The following is a 27903-nucleotide window of genomic DNA, read 5'->3' as shown; positions in this document are numbered from 1 at the left end:
ACTAAACAAGCATTTGATTCACATGGCGTCTGTCCCGGGGCGCGGCGTCCGTCCCTGGGCGCGGCGTCCTTCCCGCTCCATTTTGTCCAAAGATGTGCGGGTTAGGTTGATTGACTATGCTAAAAAAATTGCCCTTAGTGTCTTGAGATGTGTAGGTTAGAGAGATTAGTGAGTGGATATGGGGGTAGGGCCTGGGTGGGATTGTGGTCGGTGCAGACTCGATGGGCCGAATGGCCTCTTTCTGTACTGTCGGGTTTCTATGATTTCTTTATTCAAGAAGAAGCTTTAAAGTGGAATTTAAAAAAATATTTCATGGGATGTGGGCGTCACTGGCAAGGCCAGCATTTGTTGGCCAGCCCTCGTTGCTCCTTGAACTCTGTCTGGCGAAGGCCATTAGGAGCAGTTGGGTCAACCACATTGCTGTGTGGAACCTGGAGTCACATGTAGATCAGACTAGGGAAGGACAGCAGATTTCCTTCCCTAAAGGACAGTAGTGAACCAGACGGGATCTTACAACAATCAATGATAGTTTCATGGTCTCCGTTAGTGACCAGCCTTCAATTCCGGATTTACATTAATTCAATTTAAATTTCACCAGCTGCAATGGTGGGATTTGAACCTATGTCCCCCCCACAGTATTATCCCTGGGCCTCTGCATTACTAGTCCTGTTACATTACCACCACACTGCATGATTCTGAAATCGTCCCGCGATGATTGAAATGCCCCTGTGCTGATTGACGTGTGTGCAATTTGCACTGGGCAGTTGTGTTGCTTGAATAACTTCTGCTATTGTCTCCCTAGCCTGTTAGCTCTCTTATCTCGCTCAAAAATGGCGTTGTTGGTTTTTGTGTATAAGTAAGTGTATTTTTCACGGATTCAAGTGAAGCAATGAAGATGTTGCCGCCCGCCGTTGTGCTGACAATGGAACCTGAGAAAGGAAAGTTGGTTAATTCTATTTGCCGAAAAGTCTTGGAATTGCAGCCAAGGCACAGTCCGTGTGGCTCAATCCCGTCCATAAATATTAGTTTTTTTATCCTCCATCCCTCTCCCCACCACTGTGTTCCTCAATTCCTCCCCTGCACTTCCTTCCACCATCCCCATACCTGATCTGAAACGTTGACATGGCCCCCTGCTTGGTTCACAAGCTCCGGTGGCGCATTCCACTCTTTCGCAAATCCCCATTTTAAAAAAAGAGTCTATTTCTTTCCCTCAGTTTCTTGCATTTGATCTTCTGTCTTTCTCTCTATTCATCGCAACCCGTTAATCTCTAGCCTTCTCCATTGTGGGTCTCGAGTTTACACACCTTCCTCAAATTGCCCCTCAATTTCCCTTTCTAAATGGTCACGAGTTGGGAATTAGCCTGTTTGGTGTACCCTGACGATCTTTCACCTATAGTCGGTTAACATTTGACTGTTGATGTTCCGAGTCAGTACAGTAAGCAATCATTTAACTTCTGAAACTTTATCTTTTTGAAACATTTAAGATTCTGAGGGTAGGAGTTTGACAGAGTAGATGATGAGAGTACAGAATAAGTGGATCTCCCATTGAAGATGGAGATTAGGAGGAATTTCTTCCCCCAGAGGATGGTTAATCTCTGGAATTGTCTTGTGGAGGCTGGTTCATTGAATATGTTCAAGGCTGAGTTGGACATTTTTGATCGGAATTTGCAGTTGATGTTATGATCTCATGGAATCCCTACAGTGCAGAAGGAGGCCAGTCAGCCCATCGAGTCTGCACCGACCACAATCCTACCCATCTCTATCCCTGCAATCCCACGTATTTACCCTGCTAATCTTCTTGACACTAAGGGGCAACTGAGAATGGCCAATCAACCTAACCCGCACATCTTTGGACTGTGGGAGGAAACCGGAGCACCCGGAGGAAACCCACGCAGACACAGGGAGAATGTGCAAACTCTGCACAGACTGTCACCCAAGGCTGGAATTGAACCCGGGTCCCTAGTGCTGTGCTAACCACCGTGCCGTCATTGAATGGCAGAGCAGGCTCAAAGGTCCAAATGGCCTACTGCTTTTTTTTTGTTTAATGATCTTCTGAAACTTGATAATATGTCCAGACCAAAGGAATTGAAGTTTTGGGATGGGTGAGGGGATTATTGTAAGTTTAATTTTATCTGTTGCACAGCTTGTTGTACTGAATTAGCTTTTGGTTCAGCTGATCACAGGTCAGAAATGCTTTTTAACTTTTGTCAGGCCCCCACTATCTTCGATTGTTGCTAGTTTGTAACTGCCTTGTTGGTTTAAAGTCATTACTGCCTTTGGAAAAGACTAGTGTGGCTCTGTGTACTCCGGTACAGAGACAGGATTTCAACTGCTGAGAAAATCGAGTTCAGCTTTGCTTGAGAGTTTGTGGGGCTGATCGAAGTGGGGCTTTAATCACACACGGTGTGCTGTACATTTATGCTGAGTCTGCCCTTGCTGTGTTTGCCTTCCACGGGTGATGGATATATGTACTCTTTGCACTGGCTGTGATTTGTAATCTCTGGTGGTTTGATGTTGGCTGTGTCATGAGGTTCTTGATGGTGTCATCAACATAAATACTTAAACAGGTTTGTGTTATAAGGAGAAATGAGAAAAAATGACTATTGATTTATTGAACAAAGAACAGTACAGCTCAGGAAACAGGCCCTTCGGCCCTCCAAGCCTGTGCTGCTCCTTGGTCCAATTAGACCATTCGTTTGTATCCCTCCATTCCCAGACTGCTCATGTGACTGTCCAGGTAAGTCTTAAACGATGCCAGCGTGTCTGCCTCCACCGCCCTACTTGGCAGCGCATTCCAGGCCCCCACCACTCTCTGTGTAAAAAACGTCCCTCTGATATCTGAGTTATACCTCGCCCCTCTCACCTTGAGCCCGTGACCCCTCGTGATCGTCACCTCTGACCTGGGAAAAAGCTTCCCACTGTTCACCCTATCTATACCCTTCATAATTTTGTACACCTTTATTAGGTCTCCCCTCGTTCCCCGTCTTTCCAGAGAGAACAAGCCCAGTTTACCCAATCTCTCCTCATAGCTAAGACCCTCCATACCAGGCAACATCCTGGTAAACCTTCTCTGCACTCTCTCTAAAGCTTCCATGTCCTTCTGGTAGTGCGGCGACCAGAACTGGACGCAGTACTCCAAATGTGGCCTAACCAGCGTTCTATACAGCGGCAACATCAGACTCCAGCTTTTAAACTCTATACCCCGTCCTATAAAGGCAAGCATACCATATGCCTTCTTCACCACCACCTCCACCTGTGCTGCCACCTTCAAGGATTTGTGGACTTGGCACACCTCGGTCCCCCTGTGTTTCTATACTCTTGATGGCTCTGCCATTTATTGTATAACTCGCCCCTACATTAGTTCTTCCAAAATGCATCACTTCGCATTTATCTGGATTAAATTCCATCTGCCATTTCTCCGCCCAATTTTCCAGCCTATCTATATCCTGCTGTATTGTCCGACAATGTTCGTCACTATCCGCAAGTCCAGCCATCTTTGTGTCATCCGCAAACTTGCTGATAACACCAGTTACACCTCCTCCCAAATCATGTATATATATCACAAATAGCAGAGGTCCCAGTACAGAGCCCTGCGGAACACTGGTCACAGACCTCCAGCCGGAAAAAGACCCTTTGACTGCTACCCTCTGTCTCCTGTGGCCAAGCCAGTTTTCTACCCATCTAGCCACATCTCCTTGTATCCCATGAGCCCTTAACCTTCTTAACCAACCTGCCATGAGGGACTTTGTCAAATGCCTTACTGAAATCCATATAGACGACATCCACGGCCCTTCCTTCGTCAACCGTTTTTGTCACTTCCTCAAAAAATTCCTCCAAATTTGTAAGGCACGACCTCCCTCTTACAAAACCATGCTGTCTGTCACTAATGAGATTGTTCCGTTCTAAATGCGCATACATCCTGTCTCTAAGAATCCTCTCCAACAACTCCCCTACCACGGACGTCAAGCTCACTGGTCTATAATTACCCGGGTTATCCCTGCTACCCTTCTTAAATAACGGTACCACATTCGCTATCCTCCAATCCTCATGGACCTCACCTGTGTCCAATGAAGAGACAAAGATTTCCGTCAGAGGCCCAGCAATTACATCTCTTGTCTCCCCTGAGCAGTCTAGGATAGATACCATCAGGCCCTGGGGATTTGTCAGTTTTAATGTTACCTAAAAAACCTAATACTTCCTCCCTTGTAATGGAGATTCTCTCTAACGGGTCAACACCTCCCTCTGAGACACTCCCAGTCAACAAGTCCCTCTCCTTTGTGAATACCGATATAAAGTATTCATTTAGGATCTCCCCTATTTCCTTGGGTTCTAAGCATGTCCCTGAGAGGTCTGAGTTTTTCCCTGACAATTCTTTTGTTCCTATCATATGAATAAAATGCCTTGGGGTTCTCCTTAATCCTGTCTGCCAAGAACATTTCGTGACCTCTTTTTGCCCTTCTAACTCCCCGTTTGAGTTCTTTCCTACTCTCTCTCTATTCCTCCAGAGCTCCATCTGTTTTCAGTTGCCCGGACCTAACGTACGCCTCTCTTTTTTTTTGGATCAGATCCTCAATTTCCCTGGTTATCCACGGCTCTCGAATCCTACCTTTCCTATCCTTCCTTTTTACAGGCACATGCCTGTCCTGCAGCCTTATCAACTGTTCCTTAAAAGACTCCCACATGTCAGACGTGGACTTACCCCCGAACAGCCTCTCCCAATCAACGGCCACCAATTCCTGCCTAATCCGGCTATAGTTAGCCTTCCCCCAATTTAGCACCCTACCCTTAGGACAACACTCGTCTTTTGTCCATTACTATCCTAAAGTTAACAGAGTTGTGGTCACTATTTGCCACGTGTTCCCCTACCGAAACTTTGACGACCTGACCGGGCTCATTTCCCAGAACTAGATCCAGTATAGCCCCCTCTCTAGTTGGGCTATCTACATACTGTTCCAAAGAACCTTCCAGACGCATTTTACAAATTCCTCCCGTCCAGACCCCCAGCCCTAAGCACTTTCCAGTCTATACCAGGGAAATTGAAGTCTCCCAGTACAACAACCCTATTTTTTTCTGCACATATCCAGAATCTCCTGACATATCCGTTCCTCCACTTCCCGTGGGCTGTTGGGTGGCCTGTAGTACACCCCCAGCATAGTGATTGCACCTTTCCTGTTTCTGAGCTCCACCCACAGCGACTCATTACATGAGTCTGGTCCATTGCTGTCTGGTCCCCCCTACGGATGCAATCTAGTAATAGGTAGTAAGTTTTCTTTTTCAGTACCGTACCCACCTAGTGAGGGTGGTTTTGGTTTTTTAACTGGAGTAGCTATCCTGTCCCTTGTTAAGCTTTGGTAAACTATTTTTCCATGCCTGTGCTCAAGGTTTCAAGGCTTCCAAATCTAGATTGAAGGCCAGCAGCGTAAATTGTGCAAGAACGGGACTTTCTGTTAAATCCAGCACCTCGTCCTGCCTTGACACTGCAAGTCCCCAAAATCTGAATCACCTTGGGCTTTTGGTCTTTATTGGTGATTGTGTGATTGGCACAGCAGGAATGTTCCCTGCTCCCCCTGCCGTGGTACCAGCCGTTACCCTGTCAGGGGTAGTCGAACCTCCACTTGACATCTTCTCCAGAGGTTAACTCCACTGCCAGTACACTCCGAGTCAGTCTAAATCAGTGCTTCCCACATTTTATTCCCGGCGTGACCTCATTTTAACTCGTCAGACTTTGTGTGAGCTTGTTTTGGGGTAGGGAATGGGGTTAACTTCCACTTCTGAGTGAAAGGGATGCTTGGCTTCAACTGCGCTAGTGGAGGGGAGTGGTTTAGGAAGGAGTAATACCCACCTTTTCTAGGCTTTCTTTGAAGCAGCAATCCATATGAATGTAGGAACTAGGAGTAGAAATGGTCATTCAGCACCTCAAGGCTGCTCCTCCGTTCGCTGGAGTTTAGAACGATAAGAGGGGATCTGATTGAGCTGTATGAAATTTTAAAAGGGATTGGATAAACTAAATGTAGACCAAATGTTTCCTCTTGTGGGGCAATCTGGAACAAGAGGTCACAGGTATAGGTTGAGAGGCAGTAGATTCAATACTGAGAGGAGGAGGAACTACTTCTCGCAGAGGGTGGTGAATTTGTGGAACTCGCTGCCTCATGGCACGGTGGAGTCTGAATCATCGGTTTCAAGAAGGAGATAGATATATTTTGAATAAAAAAGAGATAAGGGGAGGTGGGGAGGTGTATTTGAGGCCAGGGAGAGATCAGCCATGATCTGATTGAATGGCGGAGCAGGCTCGAAGGGCTGAAACCAAAAGAGAAAATGCTGGAAAACCTCACCAGGTCTGGCAGCATCTGTAAGGAGAGAAAAGAGCTGATGTTTCGAGTCCAGATGACCCTTTGTCAAACCAGCTTTCACAACCCCTAAATCCCTCTTTGCTTTGGGACGCCCTGACCTAGGTTATTGTGCCGAAGCTTAGAGTGGCCTGAACCCATTGGCTTCTGATTGAACTTGGTATAGGGACAAGGATGTCTTACTATGCAGGGACTTGGTGAGACTGACACCCCTACTTTCTCAGGAGGCTAAGGAAATTTGGCATGTCCACTATGACTCTCTCCAACTATTACAGATGCACCATAGAAAGCATCCTATCCGGATGTATCACAGCTTGGTATGGTTCCTGCTCTGTCCAAGACTGCAGGAAACTACAAAGGGTTATGAACGTAGCGCAGTCCATCACGCAAACCAGCTCCCATCCATTGACTTTGTCTACACTTCCCGCTGCCTCGGCAAAGCAGCCAGCATAATCAAGGACCCCACGCACCCCGGACATTCTCTCTTCCACCTCCTTCCATCGGGAAAAAGGTACAAAAGTCTGAGGTCACGTACCGACCGACTCAAGAACAGCTTCTTCCCTGCTGCTGTCAGACTTTTGAATGGACCTACCTTATATTAAGCTGATCTTTCTCTGCACCCTAGCTATGACTATAACACTACATTCTGCACCCTCTCCTTTCCTTCTCCCCTATGTACTCTGTGAATGGTATGCTTTGTCTGTACACTGCATCCCAATACAATAAATCAAATCAAACTCCTGGAGTAGTGTGCGCAGTTTTGGTCTCCTTATCTGAGAAAGGATATACTCGCCAAAGAGGGAGTGCAACGAAGGTTCACCAGACTAATCCCGGCATGTGCGGGATTGTCGGATGGGCCGAAATTGGGTTGACTGGGCTTGTGTTCCACTGGATTTTAGAAGAATGAAAGGGGATCTCATTGAAATGTATGAAATTCTGATGGAACCGGACAGACTGGATGCAGGGATGTTGTTTCCTCTGACTGGGGGGTGGCTTCTCGAATTAGGGAGTCACAGTCTCAGGATACAGAGTAGGCCATTTAGGACTGAGATAAGGAGAGACCTCATGGTAGAGAATTCCACAGGTTCCACATTTAAGAAGGAAATAGATTTCTAAAGGTGGCAAGGTGTATGGGGAGAGAGCTGGAGTATGGCGTGACGATAGAGGATCAGCCATGATCATGTTGAATGGCGGAGCAGGCTTTGATGAGTTGAATGGCTTTCTCTTCCTGTTTTCTCTGTTTCTATGCATGTCTGCAGTTAATGTTCGCCACATTGAGGATAGATATCTTCATCTGTAATCCACCCCCAAGCTATTGTACATCATATTTAAAAAGACAGTCCATTGTCGCCTATTTATTCCTGCTGTGATGACTGATGTCTGCCAGTGCCAGCTGGAATTCTGCACTTTATCCCCTTGCTGCTCTTAGTTCAGCTCACCATGAGGCACCCTGGTGACTGATCCGGTCACTGAGGCGAGATAGCAATTGGCAGTGGAGATCAGAGTTCAGCCTAATCTGTGTCTTTGCCCAACACGTGGACAGGCGTGCTTTCACCAGCTGCCTCTGGCCAGTGATCTGGCTTCCTCCTTCATCATGGCCTAAGGTGTGTGTGCGGGTGGGGGGCCGGGGAAGAGGGTGTTTGTTGCTGCAATTAATTTTAGCAGCATCACCAGCCAGAGTGATTCCAGTGCATTTGTACAGTGACCTGTGGGTTTTGATTGTGGGCAGACTTCAGTGTGTTTTGACGTGGCCTGGCTAGTTTTAGCACCAGTAGTATTAAATATGTGACTTTTTTGAGCTGCTGTGTGCTTGTGCAAATGGCCTCTGGTTGACTTGCACCTCGGAACGGTGATGACTTTTGCATTTCGACCATCTGCAGCCAGTTATGTAGCCCGGTGGCATATTTTCTTTGGATGTCACGTCCTGCTTTTTGCCTCTCTGCGATAATCTCGGCTGTCTCGCTGCCATCACTGCCGTTGACAGAGATACTTAAATTAATCCTGATTGCCCCCAGCACTTCACTTTCCTGTAAATAACCATCTCAGATCCTTGTGCACTGGCTAAACAAGCAGGGAATGATTTTCTTTGTCACGGACTGGAGGCACCTCTGCCCACCAAGCACACTGTATACCAACAGCTGCTCGCCTGGATACCTGTGGCCTTGCTTGCGATCTGAAGATGTGCCTGGATTTATTGAAGTGAAAATAGATGAATAATAGATGACGCTGCTTTGTGCCAGAACCATTTAAAGACTCCCAGACAGCCCAATGTAGATGCTTGCAGTTCAGGATTTGAGAGGTGTAGCCTGGGTGCTGCTCGCTTACATGTCTGCCAGCACTGATTGTTACGAGATGCGTGGCGTCTGTGTGATGGGGGTTGTCCTAAGTCAGAGAATGGAGATAGAATTTGTGGGACACTTTAAAAGCCCACGGTCCATCTCTTTGCTGTCGCATGTCCTGGGAGCTGTCAACCGTCCTGGGAGTTGACTGATTCAATCACGTAAGCTCAGGTTAGACGTGTTTACCATCCGGTTCGGAGATCGAGTTTCCAGCTGTGAAGGACTCGAAACATTAAGTCTGTTTCTCCCTCCACGCATGTTGCCAACCTGTTGAGCTTTACTGGCACTTTCTGTTTTTGTTGGACTTTCCTCTGGGATTGTACTCATTGCCCGCCCCGTTGCCTTGTCTATTTTATTTTGGTCACGGGTAACGCTTTCTGGAAATTTGGGGAGTCGATCCACAACTTTGCCTCAAAGGTTCCTGGTCCAGTTTTTGGGACATCAGGCCTAGTCGAGGCAGTCTCTTGCTGCTCAACCCAGAAACAGCAAAAGACTGAGCCAATGGCCGACCACTATGAAGCTGCACTGTTTCAGTATAATGGAGAATTTACTGCCAATGCTATCATTCCTTCTGTTTATAATAGGCCAAAACATACTTATTGGTGGATTACTAGCCTATACAGGACTAACGGGAGACAGTCTGGGAAGCATACTTTTTTGTGATATCCCTATTATCTCAGCATCATGAGCTCAGGTCAACTAAAGTTTGTTGGTGTGCATCAGCCCTTTTAAAACAAAAACTAATTACATAATTTTCAGTGAATTCTAAGTTGTGGCTTTTGTGCTGTATTTAAATGGTGCGTGTCAGGACATAATGCTTACTGTTCAGCGCACAGCGCAAGAGCAGTGAGACATTCAGTTACTGCAGAACTGGGAAGAAGAGTAGGCCACTTGGCCCCCTCGCAGACATTCGCACCATTCAGCAAGATTGTGGCTGATATTTGACTTCACCTCATACATCTCTTGATTGGTGTCCAAAAACCTACATACCTCAACTTGCAAATACACCCTGAAGCATCCACAAACCTCTGGCATAGAGAATTCCAAGGATTCGCAACCGAAACCTCTTTCAGTACGATCACCCCTCGTTCCTCTAAACTCCAGGGAATGTTGGCCCCCAGTGCCTGTACGTTAACATCCGTGTTGTAACTGCAGCCTCGCCTAGATCTGAAGCATTGAATTTCTGTGCATTTCCCTCTCTGGTTGAGCTATTTTCTGTCACCATTTTGTGGCTGCCAGGTCAGCTCCATGGCTGTTGTCTGAGCAACTAACTGGTGTTGGGTTGAACCTCTGGTGGCTGCAGTTGGTACAGTGTGGCCTGTGCACAGGGTCCATAGTTGTCGCATTGGCCCAAACACGATTGAATTTGTGCAAGTTTAATCGATGTAGCGAGCTTGGAGCTGGTTTTGTTTTCTGTCTGATGAACAGAACAATTTTGAACTCCTGGAAATTGTGTTGGTTTGTCCTGCGTACCGCTGTGTTGGCTTGTCCTGCGTGCGTACCGCTGTGTTGGCTTGTCCTGCGTACCACTGTGTTGGCTTGAGCTGCGTACCGCTGTATTGGCTTGAGCTGTGTACCGCTGTGTTGGCTTGTCCTGCGTGCATATCGCTGTGTTGGCTTGTCCTGCGTGCGTACCGCTGTGTTGGCTTGTCCTGCATACCACTGTGTTGGCTTGTCCTGTGTGCGTACCGCTGTGTTGGCTTGTCCTGCGTGCGTATCGCTGTGTTGGCTTGTCCTGCGTGTGTACCGCTGTGTTGGCTTGTCCTGTGTGCGTACCGCTGTGTTGGCTTGTCCTGCGTGCGTACCGCTGTGTTGGCTTGTCCTGTGTGCGTACCGCTGTGTTGGCTTGTCCTGCGTGCGTATCGCTGTGTTGGCTTGTCCTGCGTGCGTACCGCTGTGTTGGCTTGTCCTGTGTGCGTACCGCTGTGTTGGCTTGTCCTGTGTGCGTACCGCTGTGTTGGCTTGTCCTGCGTGCGTACCGCTGTGTTGCACCCATTTGCTCTGTTACTTGTGGCCAGATGGTCCTCAAATGATTTGTTACTGAGGTGATTATTTATTTTAAATTTGGGAAACACAGGTGAATGTTCAGAGCATGTTGCAGCACTTCACTAAGATGGAAGAATAATAGTAATGAGCCAGTAAGTTGAGCCAGTAAGTTAACCCAGCCTCTTCTGGCTTGCTTGTGTGGGTTTGTCGAGATGCCTCGGGGTTTTTCAGCCTTCACTCGTTGCAGTCTGTAAGAGTTTTGTGCCACTCTGGAACTGCCATGGCTGATGAAAAATTGACAGTTGGGCTTTGATCATTCTGTGCTGTTGTCAGTGTTCTGAGATGGCCTCGTTCAATTTGGAACCACCCTCTGTGCTGCCAATCTGTCCACTCCACTTGCCCACCCTCCAACTAACTGAAAATACCTTTCTGATGTACTTGTTTCGACACAAATGTGCTGAAAGCTGATTTGAGGGCTCAAAACCTCCTGATGTGATGTTGTTGTAATAATTCCTCACATCGCTCGGGGAATGGCGTTACTGTTGTAGTACTCCGTATGATTCAGGTTTGCTTTTGGGAAATGTTTGAACTCGTGCTCGATGTTGCCCCAGCCCCGATGATCAATGACGCGACTGGTTTGGGCCCCGAGATGATTTTAGGTAGGCCAGATGGTTTTTGGATTCCACACAGGTCAGAAGCATGGCGCGTGAATGAAAGATGCCAAACGGGGCTCTGGTTTCCCTTGTGGGAAGGTTAACTTGTCTGTGTGGGGAGAGCTAGAATAGTTTAGGTGGCACTCCTGATTTTGCCTCACTGTTTGCAGATTGTAGTCTGGCTGTTTTGCGCTCGTTCAAAACCAGGCGTGGAGAGATGAGGCTCGAGGCCCCTCAAGCTGAACCCCCGCACAGTTTAAAGTTTATTTATCAGTGTTACAAGTAGGCTTACATTAACACTGCAATGAAGTTACTGCGAAAATCCTCTAGTCGCCACACTCCGGCACCTGTCCGGGTACACTGAGGGAGAATTTAGCATAGCCAGTGCACCCTAACCTGCACGTCTTTTGGATTGAGAGGGGAAACCGGAGCACCCAGAGGAAACCCACGCAGACACGGGGAGAACGTGCAAACTCTCACAGACAGCGACCCAAGCTGGGAATTGAACCCAGGTCCCTGGCGCTGAGAGGCAGCAGTGCTAACCACCGTTATGTGCCACTGACAGAGACGCACGTACACACCACACATACATTCGAAGGGCAGTAGGCTGTATTTTGGCATGTGGTGCTCAGGCATGCTGTATGTGTGGCCTTGTGCCAGGAGGGCACTACATTGGGTCACAGAACTAAACTCACCTGTGACAAATATGGTGACACATGGTCACCTCTCCACCAACCTTTAATGGGCGTGGTGGTTAGCTTTGTTTATACTGGCCTAACAGTCCAGAAGACACAGCTTCAACCCCCAACAAAACAACCTCTGTAACTGACTATATTAAAGTTTTAAAACTCAAAAGCCAATCCTGGAAGTAGGTGTATTGTTAATTTTTTATGAAGTTTCACTGCTGTTCCTTCTGGATAATCTGGCACTCGTACCCAGTTTGAGTTGACAGGGGACTGTCCCACAGTTAACCCTTCATTCTGGGCAGGGAGTGTGCACTATGTTCGGTGTGTTCCAAAAACAAATTCTGAAATGTAAATATGATTTCAGATGCAGTCATGGTGCAGGAAACAAAATCAGAAGTGGGATACGTCCTTTGGCTTTACTTAGAACCATAGAAAATTACAGCTCAGAAACAGGCCTTTTGGCCCTTCTTGTCTGTGCCGAACCATTTTTTGCCTAGTCCCACTGACCTGCACTTGGACCATATCCCTCCACACCCCCCTCATCCATGCACCCGTCCAAGTTTTTCTTAAATGTTAAAAGTGACCCACTTTATCCGGCATTTACCACTTTATCCGGCAGCTCATTCCACACTCCCACCACTCTCTGCGTGAAGAAGCCCCCCCCTAATATTCCCTTTAAACTTTTCTCCTTTCACCCTTAACCCATGCCCTCTGGTTTTTTTCTCCCCTAGCCTCAGCGGAAAAAGCCTGCTTGCATTCACTCTATCTATACCCATCAAAATCTTATACACCTCTATCAAATCTCCCCTCAATCTTCTACGCTCCAGGGAATAAAGTCCCAACGTATTCAATCTCTCTCTAACTCAGCTTCTCAAGTCCCGGCAACATCCTTGTGAACCTTCTCTGCACTCTTTCAACCTTATTTACATCCTTCCTGTAACGAGGTGACCAAAACTGTACACAATACTCCAAATTCGGCCTCACCAATGCCTTGTATAACCCTACCATAACACTCCAACTTTTATACTCGATACTCCGATTTATAAAGGCCAATGTACCAAAGGCACTCTTTACGACCCTATCCACCTGTGACGTCACTTTTAGGGAATTCTGTACCTGTCTTCCCAGATCCCTCTGTTCAACTGCACTCTTCAGAGTCCTACCATTTACCCTGTACGTTCTACTTTGGTTTGTCCTTCCAATGTGCAATATCTCACACTTGTCTGCGTTAAATTCCATTTGACGGGATGACAGAATTTCACTAGCTGTTCTGTCTGGAGACAATACACATCTCTTTAACCTGTGTTGAATGCTCCCTCCACCCACATTGTCTGTACATTTAAGACCTGGCTGGCTGTAGAGATTTGCATTCTAATCAGTATTCTGTAATTTGATTTCTGTGTCTGTTTGCACTGTTTGAGAATAGATATCCACTCCATCTGACGAAGGAGCTGTGCTCCGAAAGCTTATGGTATTTGCTACCAAATAAACCTGTTGGACTTTAACCTGGTGTTGTGAGACTTCTTACTTAAATTCCATTTGCCATTTTTCAGCCCATTTTTCTAGTTGGTCCAAATCCCTCTGCAAGCTTTGAAAACCTTCCTCACTGTCCACTACACCTCCAATCTTTGTATCATCAGCAAACTTGCTGATCCAATTTACCACATTATCATCCAGATCATTGATATAGATGACAAACAACAATGGACCCAACACTGATCCCTGCGGCACACCACTAATCACAGGCCTCCACTCAGAGAAGCAATCCTCCACAACCACTCTCTGGCTTCTTCCATTGAGCCAGTGTCTAATCCAATTTACTACCTCCCCATGTATTCCTAGCGACTGAACCTTCCTAACTAACCTCCCATGAGGGACCTTGTCAAAGGCCTTGCTGAAATCCAGGTAGACAACATCCACCGCCTTCCCTTCATCCACTTTCCTGGTAACCTCCTCGAAAAACTCATAATAGATTGGTCAAACATGACCTACCACGCACAAAGCCATGTTGACTCTCCCTAATAAGTCCCTGTCTATCCAAATATTTGTAGATCCTATCCCTTATCACACCTTCCAATAACTTGCCCACCACCGACGTCAAACTTACTGGCCTATAATTTCCCGGATTTCTTTTGGAACCTTTTTTAAACAACGGAACAACATGAGCCACCCTCCAATCATCCGGCACCTCCCCTGTGAATACTGACATTTTAAATATGTCTGCCAGGGCCCCTGCAAGTTCAACACTAGCTTCCCTCAAGGTCCGTGGGAATACCCTGTCTGGTCCTGGGGATTTATCCACTGCGATTTGCCTCAAGACAGCGAGCACCTCCTCCCCTTTAATCTGTAAAGGTTCCATGACCTCCCTACCTGTTTGCCCTATTTCCGTAGACTCCATGCCCGTTTCCTCAGTTAATACGGATGCAAAAAAACCATTTAGTATCTCCCCCATCTCTTTTGGTTCCATACACAGTCTACCACTCTGGTCTTCAAGAGGACCAATTTTATCCCTCACTATCCTTTTGCTCCTAACATACCGTTAGAAGCTCTTTGGATTTTCCTTCACTCTGTCTGCCAAAGCAACCTCATGTCTTCTTTTAGCCCTCCTGATTTCCCTCTTAAGTAGCTTCTTGCACTTTTTATACTTTTTATACTTCTCGAGCATCTGATCTGTTCCTTGCTGCCTGTACATTTCATACAACTCTCTCTTCCTCTTAATCAGTGTTACAATCTCCCTTGAGAATCCTTTAATCCTGACAGGAACATACAAACTCTGCACTCTCAAAATTTCTCCTTTGAAGGCCTCCCACTTTCCATTTACATCCTTACCAGAGAACAGCCTGTGCCAATCCACACTTCCCAGATCCTTTCTCATTTCATCAAATTTGGCCTTTTTCCAGTTCAGAACTTCAACCCGAGGACCAGATCTATCCTTATCCATAATCAGGTTGAAACTAATGGCATTATGATCACTGGATCCAAAGTGTTCCCTCACACTCACATCCATCACCTGCCCTAACTCATTTCCCAATAGGAGATCCAATATCGCATCCTCTCTAGTTGGCACCTCTATATGCTGATGTAGAAAATTCTCCTGAACACATTTTACAAACTCTACCCCGTCTAAACCTTTAACAGTATGCGAGTCCCAATCTATATGTGGAAAATTAAAATCCCCTACTATCACAATTTTGTGTTTCTTGCAGTTGTCAGCTATCTCTCCGCTGATTTGCTCCTCCAATTCTCGCTGACTATTGGGTGGTCTATAATACAACCCCATTAATGTGGTCATACCTTGCTTGTTTCTCAGCTCCACCCATAGGGCCTCTGTAGACAAGCTCCGTAATCTATCCTGCCTGAGTACCGCTGTAGCATTTTCCCTGACCAACAATGCCACCCCCCCACCTTTTATCCCTCTGCCTCTATCCCGCCTGAAACATTGGAACCCTGGAACATTGAGCTGCCAGTCCTGCCCCTCCTGTAGCCAAGTTTCGCTAATGGCTATAATGTCATATTTCCATGTGTCAATCCACGCCTTCAGCTCATCTGCCTTCCCCACAATACTCCTGGCATTGAAATAGACACACCTCAAAAGGTTATTTCCACCACACTCAACCCTTCCATTTGTGATTTTGCTTGAACTAACCTGTCTTTTTACTCCTGCTCCACTATCTGCTCTGGCACTCTGGTTCCCACCCCCCTGCAAATCTAGTTTAAACGCTCCCCAATAACACTAGCAAATCTTCTAGTGGTTCTCCAAATGGTTTCTAAAAATTCCTTGCAGGTAGTAATCTTGCATTTTTTTCAACACTGAAGAGATCCTGTGCATGTGCTTAATTTCGGAAATGATCAAACCTTGCTGCTTATTCAAATGCCTCTCCTTTGTTCACAGAACTAGACTGTAGAAGCAGAAAGGAAAAATGAAAGTCGACAGAACCAAGCTGAAGAAAACGCCAACCGAAGCGGTGAGTTTGGAATTTTGAGGAAACACTCCCCCTCCCCCCACTTCCCATCTCCGCAGGTGCTGATGGAAGTAATGATGTGACTTTGCTTTAGCATGGGGTTCCCCGAATTCAGAATTAAATATCAGACTGCGTTTAGTGTAACCAGCTATGCTATAGTCTGTGAGCATGTTAAGATCAGGAGAGGGGAGTTGGCCCCTTCAACCCCTTGAGTCTACTTTTTGTCCCAGATCGTAACCGACCATTGTGTTAGTGTCCTTTCCCCTGCTTTGTTCCATGCCACCTCTTTAGTGCATTATTGGGGATTCAATTGTAAGAGGGATAGATGGGTGTTTTTGTGGCTGCAAGTGAAACTCCAGGATGATATGTTGCCTCCCTGGTGCTAGGGTCAAGGATCTGAAGGGGGAGAGTGAACAGCCAGTGGTCATGGTACACATCGGTATAAACAGCATAGGTTAAAAAAAGGGATGAGCTCCTAAAAGCAGAATATAGTGTCCTAGGAAGCAAGCTGAAAAGTAGGACCCCAAAGGTAGTAATCTCAGGATTATTACCAGTGCCCTGTGTAAGTCAGAATAGAAACAGCTGGATATATAGGATGAATACATGGCTGAAAAGATGGTGTGAGAGGGAGGGTTTCAAATTTCTGGAGCACTGAGAGCGGTTCTGGGGGAGATGGCACCTGTACAAACTGGACGGGTTATATGGGGGATGGGAACCTCTAAGGATTCAGAGGAGAGGGAATCAAGAACATTTATAGGCAGAGAAATCAAGGGCCAGAGTCAGATAAGGCCACAGTAAAAAGCAATTGGGACGGGTCACAAAACATTAAAAGGGCTCACTTCAATTTTCTGTACCTGAACTCTTGGAGCATTCGAAACAAAATGGATGAATAAGTTGTACAGATAGATGTAAAGAGGTATGATACAGTTGGCATTATGGAGGCGTGGCTCCAAGGTGACCAAGGATGGGAACTAATCATTGAGGGCTATTCCGTGTTTAGGAAGAAAGGAAAGGAAAAGGTGGTGGAGTTGCAATGTTGATTAAACAAGATATTGATATGATATTGGGGAAAGATATTAGCATAGATGATGTGGAATCTGTATGGGATGAGTTAAGAAACAACAAAGGTGCAAAATCATTGGTGAGGGTGGTATACAGATCACCAAACTGTAGTGGTAATGTTGGGAAAAGCATTAGACAGGAAATCAGATGCATGTGTTAAAGGAACATCTGTGATTATGGGCAGACTTTGATCTGCATATAAATTGGGAGAGTCAAATTAGTCACAGTACAATAGAGGAGGAATTTCTGCAGTGTATATGGGGTGGTTTTCTGGAACAATATAGAAACATAGAAACATGGAAAAAACTACAGCACAATACAGGCCCTTCAGCCCACAAAGTTGTGCCGATCATGTCCCTACCTTAGCGATTACTAGGCTTACCTATAACCCTCTATCTTACTAAGTTCCATGTACTTATCTAAAAGTCTCTTAAAAGACCCTATCGAATCCGCCTCCACCACCGTTGCTGGCAGCCCATTCAACGCACCCACCACCCTCTGAGTGAAAAACTTGCCCCTGACATCTCCTCTGTACCTACTCCCCAGCACCCTAAACCTGTGACCTCTTGTGGCAACCATTTCAACCCTGGGAAAAAGCCTCTGACTATCCAATACTTGTTGATTCCTCAATATGTTGAGGAATCAACAAGAGAGCAGGCCATCTTGGACTGGGTGTTGTGGAATGAGAAAGGATTAGTTGGCAATCTAGTTGTGAGAGAACCCTTGGGGACGAGTGACCATAATATGATAGAATTCTTTGTCAAGGTGGATAATGATGATGTTGATTCTGAGACCAGGGTCCTGAATCTCAATAAAGAAAACTATGATGGTATGAAGCATGAATTGGCCATGATGGACTGGGAAACATTACTGAAAGGAAAGACAGTGGATAGACAATGGCAGGCATTTAAAGAACAAATAGGTGAACTCCAGAAGTTGGTTATTCCTGTTTAACACAAGAGTGGTAAGGGAATTGTGGCCAAACCATGGCTTACAAGGGAAATTAGAGATAGTATCAGATTCAAGGAAGAAGCATACAAATTGTCAAGAAAAAGCAATAGGCCTGAGGATTGGGAGCAGTTTAAAATTCAGCAAAGAAGGACCAAGAGATTGATTAAGAATGGAAAAATAGAGTATGAAAGTAAGCTAGTGGGGAACATAAAAACTGACTAAAAGTTTCTATAGATATGTAACGAGAAAAAGATTGACAAAAATGAATGTCAGAAACAGGAGAATTCATAACGGGGAATAAAGAAATGGCCGAGGAACGAAATTTGTACTTTGCTGCAGTTTTAACTAAGGAAGACATGAATAATGTACCAGAAGTTCTGAGAGAAACAAGTTTTACTGAGGAGCTGAAGGAAACCAGCATGAGCAGAGAAATGGTTTTGGGAAAATCGGTGGGATTAAAGAACAAAGAACAGTACAGCACAGGAAACAGGCCCTTCGGCCCTCCAAGCCTGTGCCACTCATTGGTCCATTGAAGGTGGATAAATCAGTGTGATTTGGACAGGTGGATAAATCTCCAGGACCTGATTTCATCTCCGAATATTTAAGGAAGTGGCCCTGGAAATAGTAGATCCATTGGTGATCAGTTCCAAAATTCTTTGGTCTTTGGAATAGTTCCTACAGATTGGAGGGTAGCTAATGTAAGCCCGCTATTCAAAAAGGGAGGTAGAGGGAAGACAGAATTATAGACCAGTTTATAGGTATAGACCAATAGGTATAGACCAGGTATAGACCAATTATAGACCTAACGTCATTGCTGGGGAAGTTGCGAGAGTCCATTATCAAGGATTTCATAACTCAGCATTTGGAAGGCAGTGGTATAATCAGACAAAGTCAGCATGGATTTACAAAAGGGAAATCATGCTTGACAAATCGATTGGAATGTTTTGAGGATGTAACTGGTAGAGTTGATCAATGAGAACCAGTGGATGTGGTTTATTTAGACTTCAGAAGGCTTTCGACAAAGTCTCACATAACAGACTACTATGTAAAGTTAAAGCACATTGCAGGTAGGGATTGCAGGTAATGCCTTGAGATGGATAGAAAGCTGGTTAGCAGATAGGAAGCAAAGAGTTGGCATAAAAGTGTTTACTTTAATGCCAGGAGTATAGTGAATAAAGGGGATGAGCTCAGAGCGTGGATCGATGCCTGGAAGTGTGATGTGGTGGCCATTACGGAGACTTGGATGTCTCACGGACAGGACTGGATACTACAGGTGCCGGGATTCAGATGTTTCAGGAAGGACAGGGAGGGAGGCAAGAGAGAGGGTGGAGTGGCACTGCTGATCAGGAATAGTGTCACAGCTGTAGAGAAGGTGTATGCTATGGAGGGATTGTCTACAGAGTCTCTGTGGGTGGAAGTTCGGAGTGGGAAGGGGTCGATCACTTTGCTGGGAGTTTTCTATAGGCCACCCAATAGTGACAAGGAGGTGGAGGAGCGGATAGGGAAACAGATCCTGGAGAGTTGCAATAATAGCAGAGTTGTTGTGATGGGAGACTTTAATTTCCCAAACATAGATTGGAATATCCCGAGGGTAAGGGGATTGGATGGGGAGGAGTTCATTAGGTGTGTTCAGGAGGGTTTCCTGACACAGCATGTGGACAAGCCTACAAGAGGAGAGGCTGTACTTGATCTGATACTGACCAATGAGCCTGGACAGGTGTCGGATCTCTCAGTGGGAGAGCATCTTGGGGATAGCGATCATAACTCTATCTCCTTTGTGCTTGCATTGGAAAAAGAGAGGATCAGGCAAGCTAGGAAAGCGTTTATATGGAGTAAGGGGAAATATGAAGACATAAGGCAGCAAATTAGAGGAGTAAATTGGAAGGAGGTATTCTCGGGGAAATCTACTGAAGAGAGGTGGCAGTTTTTCAAGGAATGTCTGTCTAGGGTTCGCACAGTAAGAAGTCTCACAACACCAGGTTAAAGTCCAACAGGTTTATTTGGTAGCAAATACCATAAGCTTTCGGAGCACAGCTCCTTCGTCAGATGGAGTGGATATCTGTTCTCCAACAGTGCACAGTTCCGACGCGCCACAGCGAAAAACCGCACTGACCTCCTCAGAAGACAAACACGGGACACGGTGGACAGAGTACCCTTCGTCGTCCAGTACTTCCCCGGAGCAGAGAAGCTACGGCATCTCCTCCGGAGCCTTCAACATGTCATTGATGAAGACGAACATCTCGCCAAGGCCATCCCCACACCTCCACTTCTTGCCTTCAAACAACCACGCAACCTCAAACAGACCATTGTCCGCAGCAAACTACCCAGCCTTCAGGAGAACAGTGACCACGACACCACACAACCCTGCCACAGCAACCTCTGCAAGACGTGCCGGATCATCGACACGGATGCCGTCGTCTCGCATGGGAGCACCATCTACCGGGTGCACGGTACCTGCTCTTGCAGCTCGGCCAACGTTGTCTACCTGATGCGTTGCGAGAGGGGATGTCCCGAGGCGTGGTGCATTGGGGGGGCCATGCGGACGCTGCGACGGCGGATGGGTGAGCGCCGCTCGACGGTCGCCAGGCGGGACTGTTCTCTTCCTGTGGGGGAGCACTTCAGCAGTCACGGGCATTCAGCCTTGGATCTTCAGGTAAACGTTCTCCAAGGCGGCCTTCACGGACACACGACAGCGCAGAGTCGCTGAGCAGAAACTGATAGCCAAGTTCCGCACACATGAGGACGGCCTAAACCGGGATGTTGGATTTGTGTCACATTATCGGTAACCCCCACAGCTTTCCCCCTGATCTTGCAGAATCTCACTAGCTGTTCTGTCTGGAGACAATACACATCTCTTTAACCTGTGTTGAATGCTCCCTCCACCCACATTGTCTGTACCTTTAAGACCTGGCTGGCTGTAGAGATTTGCATTCTAATTAGTATTCTGTAACTTGATTTCTGTGTCTGTGCACTGTTGGAGAACAGATATCCACTCCATCTGATGAAGGAGCTGTGCTCCGAAAGCTTATGGTATTTGCTACCAAATAAACCTGTTGGACTTTAAACTGGTGTTGTGAGACTTCTTACTGTGCTTACCCCAGTCCAACGCCGGCATCTCCACATCATGTCTAGGGTTCTACAGGACAATGTTCCGAGCAGACAGGGAGGAGTTGGTAGGTTAAAGGAACCGTGGTGCACGAAAGCTGTGCGGGACCTAGTCGAGAAGAAAAGGAAAACGTACAAAAGGTTCAGCGAGCTTGGCGAAGATAGGGATCTAGATGAGTATACGGCTTGTAGGAGGGACTAAAGAAGGAAATTAGGAGAGCCAGAAGGGGTCACGAGAAGGCCTTGGCAAGTAGAATTAAGGAAAACCCTAAGGCGTTCTATAAAAATGTGAAGAGTAAAAGGATGAGACGTGAAGGAATAGGGCCTTTAAAAGGTGAAGGCGGGACAATCAGTACGGAACCAGTAGAAATGGCAGAGGTGCTTAATGAGTATTTTGCCTCGGTTTTCACAGAGGAGAAGGACCTGGGTGGATGTACTGTGGGCTTGCGGTGGACTGAAAAGATTGAGTATGTGGACTTTAACAAAGAGGTTGTGCTGGAATCTTTGAATGGCATCAAGATAGATAAGTCGCCGGGTCCGGATGGGATGTACCCCAGGTTACTGTGGGAGACGAGGGAAGAGATTGCAGAGCCTCTGGCGATGATCTTTGCATCGTTGATGAAGACGGGAGAGGTGCCGGAGGATTGGAGGATTGCGGATGTGGTTCCTATTTTCAAGAAGGGGAATAGGGATAGCCCAGGAAATTACCGACCGGTGAGTCTAACCTCAGTGGTTGGTAAGCTGATGGAGAAGATCCTGAGGGACAAGGTTTATGAGCATTTGGAGAGGTTTAGTATGCTCAAGAATACTCAGCATGGCTTTGTCAAAGGCAGATCGTGCCTTACAAGCCTGGTGGAGTTCTTCGAAAATGTGACTAAACACATTGACGAAGGGAAAGCGGTAGATGTGGTTTATATGGATTTTAGCAAGGCGTTCGATAAGGTCCCCCATGCAAGGCTGCCAGAAAAAGTGAGAGGGCATCGGATCCAAGGGGCTGCTGCCCTGTGGATCCAGAACTGGCTTGCCCAAAGGAGGCAGAGAGTGTGTAAAGATGGGTCTTTTTCTAAATGGAGGTTGGTCACCAGTGGTGTGCCCCAGGGATCTGTTCTGGGACCCTTGCTGTTTGTCATTTTCATAAATGACCTGGATAAGGAAGTGGAGGGATGGGTTGGTAAGTTTGCCGACGACACGAAGGTTGGTGGGGTTGTGGATAGTCTGGAGGGATGTCAGAAGTTACAGAGCGACATAGATAGGATGCAAGACTGGGCGGAGAAGTGGCAGATGGACTTCAACCCAGATAAATGGGTAGTGGTCCATTTTGGCAGGTCGAATGGGATGAAGGAGTACAATATAAAGGGAAAGACTCTTAGTACTGTGGAGGATCAGAAGGACCTTGGGGTCCGGGTCCATAGGACTGTGAAATCGGCTCCGCAGGTGGAGGAGGTGGTTAAGAAGGCGTATGGTGTGCTGGCCTTTATCAATCGAGGGATTGAGTTTCGGAGTCCGGGGATAATGATGCAGCTATATAAGACCCTCGTCAGACCCCACTTGGAGTACTGTGCTCAGTTCTGGTCGCCTCATTACAGGAAGGATGTGGAAAAGATTGAAAGGGTGCAGAGGAGATTTACAAGGATGTTGCCTGGATTAACCCTGATAAATGTGAGGTGATTCATTTTGGTAGGACTAAGTTAAATGTGGATTACAGGGTCAAAGGTAGGGTTCTGAAGACTGTGGAGGAACAGAGAGATCTTGGGGTCCATATCCACAGATCTCTAAAGGTTGCCACTCAAGTGGATAGAGCTGTGAAGAAGGCCTATAGTGTGTTAGCTTTTATTAACAGGGGGTTGGAGTTTAAGAGCCGTGGGGTTATGCTGCAACTGTACAGGACCTCGGTGAGACCACATTTGGAATATTGTGTGCAGTTCTGGTCACCTCACTATAAGAAGGATGTGGAAGCGCTGGAAAGAGTGCAGAGGAGATTTACCAGGATGCTGCCTGGTTTGGAGGGTCGGTCTTATGAGGAAAGGTTGAGGGAGCTAGGGCTGTTCTCTCTGGAGCGGAGGAGGCTGAGGGGAGACTTAATAGAGGTTTATAAAATGATGAAGGGGATAGATAGAGTGAACGTTCAAAGACTATTTCCTCGGGTGGATGGAGCTATTACAAGGGGGCATAACTATAGGGTTCGTGGTGGGAGATATAGGAAGGATATTACAGGAAAGATGTTGAAGCCATTGAAAGGGTGCAGAGGAGATTTACAAGGATGTTGCCTGGATTGGGGGGCATGCCTTATGAGGATAGGTTGAGGGAGCTTGGTCTCTTCTCCCTGGAGAGACGAAGGATGAGAGGTGACCTGATAGAGGTTTACAAGATGTTGAGGGGTCTGGATAGGGTGGACTCTCAGAGGCTATTTCCAAGGGCTGAAATGGTTGCTACGAGAGGACACAGGTTTAAGGTGCTGGGGGGTAGGTACAGGGGGGATGTCAGGGGTAAGTTTTTCACTCAGAGGGTGGTGGGTGAGTGGAATCGGCTGACGTCGGTGGTGGTGGAGGCAAACTCGTTGGGGTCTTTTAAGAGACTTCTGGATGAGTACATGGGATTTAATGGGATTGAGGGCTATAGATAGGCCTAGAGGTGGGGATGTGATCGGCGCAACTTGTGGGCCGAAGGGCCTGTTTGTGCTGTGGCTTTCTATGTTCTATGTTCTATGTTCTATGATATCAGAGGTAGGTTTTTTACGCAGAGAGTGGTTGGGGTGTGGAATGGACTGCCTGCAGTGATAGTGGAGTCAGACACTTTAGGAACATTTAAGCGGTATTGGATAGGCACATGGAGCACACCAGGATGATGGGGAGTGGGATAGCTTGATCTTGGTTTCAGATAAAGCTCGGCACAACATCGTGGGCCGAAGGGCCTGTTCTGTGCTGTACTATTCTATGTTCTATGAGTGGCATGCCTTATGAGGATAGGCTGAGGGAGCTCTGTCTTTTCTCCTTGGAGAGACGTAGGATGAGAGGAGACCCAGTAGAGGTATATAAGATGTCGAGAGGCATGGATCGGGTGGACTCTGAGGCTTTTTCCCAGGGTGGAAATGGCTGCTACGAGAGGACACAGGTTTAAGGTGCTGGGGGGTAGGTACAGGGGAGATGTTAGGGGGAAGTTGTTCACTCAGAGGGTGGTGGGCGAGTGGAATCGGCTGCCGTCAGTGGTGGTGGAGGCAAACTCAATAGGGTCTTTTAAGAAACTCCTGGATGAGTACATGGGACTTAATAGGATGGAGGGTTATAGGTAGGCCTAAAAGGTAGGGATATGTTCGGCACAACGTGTGGGGCCGAAGGGCCTGTTTTGTGCTGTAGTTTTCTATGTTTCTATAAATGTGTCTTTTTCCGATTGGCAGTCAGTGACTAGTGGGGTACTGCAGGGATCTGTGCTAGGACCCCAACTGTTCACATTATGTATTAATGATTTGGAAAAGGGAACTGAAAATATTATCTCCAGATTTGCAGATGATACAAAGTTGGGTGGGAGGGTGAGCTGTGAGGAGGATGCAGAGATGCTTCAGTGTGATTTGGACAGGCTGAGTGTGTGGGCATCTGCATGTCAGATGCAGTATGATGTGGATAAATGTGAGATTTCCACTTTGGTAGCAATAATAGGAAGACAAGTTATTGAATGGGTGTAAATTGATTGATGTGAATACTCAGAGAGACCATGGTGTCCTCGTGCATCAGTCATTGAAAGTAAGCAAAATAAATGCATGTGGATACTGGAATCTGAAACAAAACAGAAAAATGCGGGAAAATCTCAGCAGATCTGATAGCATTTGTGGAGAGAGAATAGAGCCAACGTTTCGAGTCTAGATGACCCTTTGTCAGAACTCTCAGGTACAGCAGGCAGTAAAGAAGGCAAATGGTATGTTGGCCTTCATAGCGAGTAGATTTGAGTATAGGGATAGGGATATTTTGTTGCAATTGTATAGGACATTGCTGAGGCCACAGCTGGAGTATTGTGTACAGTTTTGGTCTCCTTATTTGAGGAAGCTTGTCCTTGCTATCGAGGGAGTGCAGCAGAGGTTTACCAGGCTGGTTCCTGGGATGGCAGGTCTGCCGTATGATGAGACATTAAGTTGGTTAGGATTATATTCACTGGGGTTCAGAAGAGTGAGGGGGGATCTTATAGAAACTTATAAAATTCTAACAGGATTAGACAGGGTAGATTCAGAAAGAACATCCCTGATGATGGGGAAGTCCAGAACTGGGGGTCATAGTTTTAAGATGGGGTAAACCTTTTCAGACTGCTTGCAGATCATTTATATAGATTGTAAGCAGTTGAGGTCCGAGGACTGACCCGTGTGGCACCCTGCCTAGTTACACTTCACCAGCCAGAGAAAGACCCATTTATCCCGACCCTCTGCTTTCTGTCAGTCAGCCAATCCTCAATCCAATCTAATATTCTTCCCCCAATCCCCTGTGATCTCACCTTCTGGATCAGTCTTTTATTCAGCACCTTGTCAAACACGTTCTGGAAGTCCAGATATACCACATTTGCAGGTTCCCCACTATCCACCTTGCTGGTTACGTCCTCAAAGCAAGTTTGTCAAGTATGACTCGCCCCGTCATAAAACCATGCTGACAATGGTGGATTGAGCTTCGTCTTTCCAAATACTCATTCATTTCATCTCTTTAATGATTGATTTCAGCAACTTCCCCACCACAGAGGTCAAGCTAACCGGCCCATAGTTTCCTACTTTTTGCCCCTCTCCCTTTTTGAATAAGAGCATCACAACGTGTTTACAATCCACCGGAACCTTACCAGAATCCCAGGAATTTTGAAATATCACAAAATGCATCCACTATCTCTACTGCCATCTGCTTCCATACCCTAGGGTGCAAAGCCATCAGGCCCCAGGGACTTATCTGCCTTTAATCCCATTAGATTATTCAATACCTTCTCCCTCGTGAGGGTTATTGCACCAAGTTCTTCTGCATTAACTGCAGTTTTTGGAAAATGTTCATTATTCTCTACCGTGAAGACAAAATAGACCACTACAGTGACCACAAGATCTAGGAGCAGGAGGAGGCCATTCTGCCCCTCGAGCCTCTCCTCCCCCACCACCGCCACAGCACTCGACATACCCGGTTAATCAAAAATCAGTCTAACTCAGCCTTGTATGTATTGAATGAGCCACAGCCCCCACTGCTGTCTGAGGGGAGAGGATTCCACAAACTAAGCACCGTCAGAGGAAAAAAAAAACCCCTCATATCCTTCTTCAATGGGAGAGAGACCCCCTTATTCCGGTACAGTGACCCCCTCGCCGTCCTCCTGAATCTATATGCTTCAGTGATATCACCTTTCATTCTTCTTAACTCCAAGGTTATAGGCCCAACCTGCTGACAAGACAAAACCCCCCCTTCATCCCAGGAATCCGGCCAGTCAAACGTTTTTGAACTGTTTCAAGCAGGTTGACTCGGACTGGAAATAAATGTGGATTTGCTAGCGTCACCACACCTTGTTTTCAAAAGGTTTTAATACGTGAGATAATAATGCAGCAGTGCTCAAACAATAAGCAACAACAGTTCCTTCAATTCAAATATTTGTCGTGGCACGAGGGAGCGGGGGGGGATCACAGTTCCGGAATAAGGGGGTCTCTCTCCCACTGAAGACGGACATGAGGGGATTTTTTTCTCTGAAGGTGCTTAGTCTGTGGAATCCTCTCCCCTCAGACAACAGTCCGAAAGACGTGCTGGTTAGGGTGCATTGGCCGTGCTAAATTCTCCCTCTAGTCTACCCGAACAGGCGTCGGAGTGTGGCCACTAGGGGATTTTCACAGTAACTTCATTGCAGTGTTAATGTAAGCCTACTTGTGACAAATAAATAAGCTTAAACTTAAAATACTGCAAACAATTGGGTAAGATGTAGCATACATTTCTGTTGTGCAACACTATGGTTCTCCTTTATCCACTTCCCTTGCCCCCTCTCGATCCTTCCCAATCCCCCTTGGCCTTCAGCAAGCTGTGTTTAAGAGCAGGGTTATTCACGCTGCACATGGGTCAGGTGACTGCTCGTGAGTACCCACTCCCACTGTCTACGGGACCCACCCGTGGGTTGTTTGTGCCCACTCCCACTGTCTACGGGACCCACCCGTGGGTTGTTTGTGCCCACTCCCACTGTCTACGGGACCCACCTGTGGGTTGTTTGTGCCCACTCCCACTGTCTACGGGACCCATCAGTTCGTTTCCCAACTAAAGTGGCTGGCGCGGTTTAGCGGATTCTCCTGCGAGACTTTTGGGGCACATTGTGAGTGGCGTTTGCTGGAGGAGCTCCCCTGCACCTCCTGGCGTGGCTTGCATCCTATTCATGGGCTGTTGCTATACCTGACAGAAGAAGTTGCAGCCCCCACCTTGGTGCTCTGGGCTGAGGGAGATCCCCATCATGTGGCAGCTGTTGTGCGATGAAATGGAATCCCCCTCTCCCCTGCCCTGCTTGAGTCTCTTTATCCACTTCCTGGAATCTCCAAGGTTGTACAATGTGACTGTTTACCGAATCACCAGGATTCAGGGATTCCACCCTTAGGGCACTAAGTAGCCTGTAAAATATCTCTCTTAATTTTGTTGTTTAATGTTTGACTCTTGGTCTGTGTCATAAATAGCTGGCTCAGCCTGAGGCAGAGTGAATGTCTCTTCACGGATTCCCTTGTACTCCATTTTAAATGTGGTTTCCTCTCCCTACTCCCAATCTACCCTCTCCTCCTGCTATATGATTAATTTGTTTCGAATGAATGGCCTTTCTATCTGGTTTTACTCTGGATTTGGTCT

At 46.7% G+C, this 27903-nt stretch overlaps 1 protein-coding gene across 5 annotated transcripts in view; it reads left to right on the top strand.

The window, feature by feature from the left end:
• Positions 1-27903, top strand: part of LOC144487398 (E3 ubiquitin-protein ligase HUWE1-like) — a 165256-nt gene that overhangs the window by 66163 nt on the left and 71190 nt on the right. For all 5 annotated transcript variants that reach the window (XM_078205490.1, XM_078205486.1, XM_078205487.1 and 2 more), the window contains exon 2: positions 15904-15976. In XM_078205490.1, the coding sequence (XP_078061616.1) occupies positions 15932-15976 (45 nt within the window). In that variant the 5' untranslated portion in view covers positions 15904-15931. The remainder of the gene's footprint in view (positions 1-15903; positions 15977-27903) is intronic.

Source organism: Mustelus asterias, unplaced genomic scaffold, assembly GCF_964213995.1.
Source record: "Mustelus asterias unplaced genomic scaffold, sMusAst1.hap1.1 HAP1_SCAFFOLD_773, whole genome shotgun sequence".
In the NCBI taxonomy this organism is placed as follows: Eukaryota; Metazoa; Chordata; class Chondrichthyes; order Carcharhiniformes; family Triakidae; genus Mustelus; species Mustelus asterias.
Note: the sequence above shows the minus strand (reverse complement) of the source record. Positions and strands in the feature narration are given on the sequence as shown.